At 43.9% G+C, this 4971-nt stretch overlaps 1 protein-coding gene across 2 annotated transcripts in view; it reads right to left on the bottom strand.

Moving 5' to 3' along the window:
• Window positions 1–4334, bottom strand: part of myom3 (myomesin 3) — a 55829-nt gene extending 51495 nt beyond the window's left edge. For both annotated transcript variants that reach the window (XR_013964362.1, XM_080768007.1), the window contains exons 1-2: window positions 4191–4334; window positions 2217–2344 (exon numbers count right to left, since the gene is read on the bottom strand). Coding sequence is in view for 1 of the 2 variants with exons in the window: in XM_080768007.1 (XP_080624133.1) it covers window positions 2217–2344; window positions 4191–4196 (134 nt within the window). In the remaining variant the exon portion in view is untranslated. The remainder of the gene's footprint in view (window positions 1–2216; window positions 2345–4190) is intronic.
• Between the last annotated feature and the right edge of the window lie 637 nt (window positions 4335–4971).

Genomic DNA, 4971 nt, shown 5'->3' with positions numbered 1-4971 from the left:
TAAAAAATATATATCTCCAACATCCACACAGTTATGAAGTGTGCGATGGAGGTGGAGGTTTTGCAGAAGTGAAACACATTTTTACCTCATTAGTGATGCTTCTTTAACCTATACCCCGATGCCAATGTGCTTCACCTACTAACATGGAGATAAATGTGAGTTTCTGCCATCCAACACATGACCTCTAAGTTCAGAACATTTCTATTTATTTTCTTACAGCAGAGAGATTGAAAAAAAGTATTTGAATAATGCACGGCAGAAATGGACCCCTAAAGATGATATTGGAAACCTTGTCTTGATATTGCCTGTGCAGGCTCGGTACTGAGCAACAGTAGATCTCATTAGCATGTAGTGTGGACTGGAATTAACCACTTTCAATGCGGGCATTCCTATTTTGGGAAAACATACAAAAAAATAGCACATCCACCAGCAACACATAACATCGCATTCTGAGATTGCAGATCAGCAATTATTAGAATTTTGTAAAAAGTACACTTTTTAAAGAACATTTTTGAAAGTGGTTAAGGGCATTATAGGGTGCTTTCTGCCCCTCCTTTCTTTCTCTTTCTGCAAAGTTCCACTAGAGTTTTTGGGTAAATAAGGATAACGAGATCATTAGTTGGCCTGAAAGGAAAAAGTGATATGGTCTATGAAGCTGCAATCCGGGATGATATTTTTCATCTGTATGGTAGAGTACAGAACAATGATTCCCAGCCTGTGGGTCGTGGCTAGCTCACTATTCATTTCCCCTTGCTAGTACAGTACATCTGCTCCCTATAGTCTTCCATAGAGAAATGTAGACTCTGGTTTCGGGTAGGACACATAGGCCTACTGCTGTATGTGTGTGTGTGTGTGTGTGTGCGTGCGTGCGTGCGTGTGTGCGTGCGTGCGTGCGTGTGTGTGTGCGTGCGTGCGTGTGTGTGTGCGTGCGTGCGTGCGTGCGTGCGTGCGTGTTACAGTGCGTACATACGTGCATGCGTGTGCGTTCTGTTCCAGGGTGATACCCACCACAGCTTTGACGGCTCATTGAGCTCAGAAAAAAAGGCTATTGTATTTGTACATATTTTCAACTGACAACATTTTGTCGAGCAACATGCTGCGTGTTTCTATTTACAATGCCCTTGAATTCCAGCAAACCAAAAAATATCCATCACAACTACAACCCATCAGCCAAGCTATATTCTGTCAACAGCACACAGTAAAATCTTCAGTGTACTGTTAGTTCAACTCCAAAGTGTGTACAAATGGAGTGTGTATACAAAGTGTGTACAAATAGTGCATTTGATTAAATTTGGTTTATTTTACTTAGTTAAATTAAGTAAGTAATTTCACTGCACAATACGAAGGTCCTCATCCTTGCCAAACCACTTGAGTTATATGTGGACCTTTTGTGAATTTAAAAAAGTGGGTATACTGCTACATTTTTACACTTCCGGAGTGGTACATTCAAATCCCACCATAACTCTGTAAAGTCATTTTTCAGTATAGCCTAACAGAGGTTAGAGAAAAGGTATTGTGGTACGCTGGGTTGAATTCCCAGATCAGCTGAGAATATCTGGGACGGAGAATGAAAATGAGTAATGTTCTATACCTTTCCTCAACGACCACCAAGGTGCCCTTGACCGATGCACTTAACATCCGCTGCTGCCTTTCCTAACCTGTGTTTGTACTGGGTAGCTCCCAGGTGTGAATTCTGTATAAGCATTATGAAAGTATAGAGCACGGCATTAAGGTGTAAGTGATACTGTATTTGTCGAGTTTGTACAATAACAGGGGTCTCCCCAAATTATCTCTTATTTTATTTAATTTTTTACAGGTCGGGGCTCGCGATACCATTTTACAGGATACAGGATTACCACACCAAATAAGAAGTTGTGAAACAAATAAAATTATAATATTAGTTAGTCCACTGCGCCCTCTACCGATATTGCCAAGAGAAAACCCTCATAGAGAAGATTTACGGGTGGTCCTTGAAATTAAATGGGTTGAGAATCACTGCTAGAGCCGTAAAATTCTTCTCTTATGGGGGTCCCCGGCGTATCTTTTCAAATGGGGGTCCGTGGGGTAATTGACATGTCCTTAATTGACATGAAAAACTTTGGGAACCACTGACTTATACAGCACCTTTTAAAGAGCACGCGGGTATAAGAAAAAGGACCGCTAAAGGAAACTGCTACATCATCCAAGTGCTTGATGGTGCGCGGTGGTCTTTGTACCTGGAAGTGAAGGTCCTCTTCTTGATGTGGGAGGACAGTTCCATGCTGTGAGACATCTGGGACGTCTGCTCCTCCTGCTCCCGTCGCATTGCGGTCCTGGCGTCCATGGTGACCCCTCCGACTGGCACCTGCGGGTGGGAGGGATATCTGCACGTGAGGATGGAGCCATCCGGAGGGGGAAGACGGGCAACAGCTGTCCTGGCATGCATGGTGGAAGTTGTGATGGCCACACTGGATATGAAAAACGCTAAAGGCAGCACGGCTTTGGCAGGGGATCACAGTATTGTTGTACGTTCAGTTAATAAACTGACAAACCGAAAGTGGACGGAGATAAGAGTGTAGCTACTTTATTTTCAGGATTCAGCAGACAGCTTTGCATGCCTACTATTAAGTGCAGTGACTGCAGTCCCTCCAGGTGGTAAACGAATGACCGTGGTCACTATTTATTGCTGTGGTGTAGAATTTGCTAATGAGTCGCCCCGGCTTCAATCCTTTGGGAATAGTACACGAGCAGAATGGGTGTGCTAAGTGTATGCAAAATGTTAATGGCACCATTTAGCTGGCTGATAGATTAGTTCTACAAAGGGGCACCATAATCGTCTCACATCTGGAAGCATCTGGGGACCAGTGTCTGAAGTCCATTTGGAGACAGTATGGGATGCCATTAACAATAACCGGCTCTGAATCACCTCCTGCAACAATTAAGCTTTCCAATGATTCTTATGTGAGACCCAAGGTCAACCATGCAGTCCTTTAGCACATGGGATCGCCACACAGCTAAAGGCAGGGTTTGATTGCTGTACTGTATGTACTTGGAGAAATATGCTGCCTTATATGTTCACTGTTTCAAAAACATTTGACCAAATGCTTAAGATGATCCATAACTTTGAGTGTGATACGTGACGTGTTAAATTAAATACACACAAATTTGTTTCTCATAATATGATTGCTGGCATTTCATTGAAATGCACCTCAAGTCACAGTGTGTTCTTTTCAATGGCATGCTACTAGACAGGTGTGTGGCTGTGCAGGAATTCAAGGTATGGGTTCCTTCCCATACTTAAATGAATCAGCCTTTTTGTAGGCTGTTGAGCCAGTAATAATTCATCAGATTGGGTGTGCCGTGCTGCATGCCTGCACCCTACCACCATTAATCATCAGGCCGCTCTGGAGAGTGCAACCAACAGAATCGGGTCGCGGTTGAGCGTTCGCTCACTGCCACTAGTAACCACCTGCGTTAGCATCATAAACAACTATAATGTGTTGCTTACATTATCTCCCTACATTATGCCAGTTTTTCTGGTGAAAAAATACCAATAAGTAACATAGTAATTATCATAAGTATAACGCATTGGGCCTTTCTAGTTCTCCGTTCTAGTATCTTTTCTTTGCTTCTACGAGAAGGTATATTACAACTGATTAGTCTCTGCAGGTGGATCCGGATCCTAGGACCCTGTTGAGATGGTCGGTGGTCTAGCGAGGTTAATTATTTTCTCCACACAGTTTACAGTTTCAAGCCTCTCTAGTTTCTAAAGACTATAGACCTCTGCATCCGACTAGCAGACAGCAAACAAAACACACAAAGGAACGTGCAGGAAATTATGTTATTCTGTTCGCACTGTCTGAACACGATGGGAGCTTGTTTCGTGTCGTCCCGGGAGAGTAATTAAAAGATACATCCATCAGAAGGCGAGACCATTAAGAAGTACAACTAGCTGGAGAAGCTAGTGGATAGACTCTCAAGAGAATCAACAGACAGAAAGATAGGGCAAATAATTTAGCGGCTCTGTGAAGTCACGTGTAAATGAATAGCTAGCGTGTGATTGGCTAATCCGTTGGGTTTAGCGTTATAATTGTACCTTCCATTATCAAGCACTGCGGTGTGTTAGTAAATTGTCCTAATTGACAGAAGGCAGACAGCCATGATTACACCAGGAATAGACGTATAGATCAAGACTAGCAGATTCCACTCACGTCCATCTTTGAAGAAATGGTTTGTCCAAGGCACCTAAGGATTTGTAGGATGGATAGTCTGTCTGTCTGTCTGTCTGTCTGACCTTGCTCTTAGTCTCTTCACCAATCTGTCTCAACTTACTGCCCTCTCTGCCTTGTTGCGTCTCTATCTCACAGCCGCCTCTCCCTGTGTCTCTCTCACAAAGCAGAGCAGGGGTGACCCTGGACACAAAGTGTCCTTCAGTGCCAGAATGTGGACAACACAGTGCTCGTTCTTAAGGTGGTAAATATAGACCAATGACACCTCCCTTGTATACCCATAACCTCCAACCACACATGCACGCACGCACACACACACACAAACACACACGTTGCCCATCACACAAAAATACATAGAAATGTGAACACAAGCACACTCGTGTACGCACGCACGCACACACACACACACACACACACACACACACACACACACACACACACACACACACACACACACACACACACACACACACACACACACACACACACACACACACACACACACACACACACACACACACACACACACACACACACACACACACACACACACACACACACACAAATGATCAAGGCCAGCCAGCTAGATTGACTATTAGAGGCAGCTCTACAGAAGTGCCACTAAAGGACGGGACAATAGGCTGAAACCATGTGACCTGCGGCAGCTCAAAGGAACATCTGGAAGCACCACAAGGGAACCACTGGTCATGGTACTGTAGCGCTGCTAAATAATCTGCCGTCACAGAAAGGAAATACAGATTGT

Source organism: Protomyctophum bolini (genome assembly GCF_963924005.1).
Source record: "Protomyctophum bolini genome assembly, chromosome: 7".
NCBI classification, from domain to species: domain Eukaryota; kingdom Metazoa; phylum Chordata; class Actinopteri; order Myctophiformes; family Myctophidae; genus Protomyctophum; species Protomyctophum bolini.
This window is presented reverse-complemented; position numbering and strand designations above follow the sequence as displayed.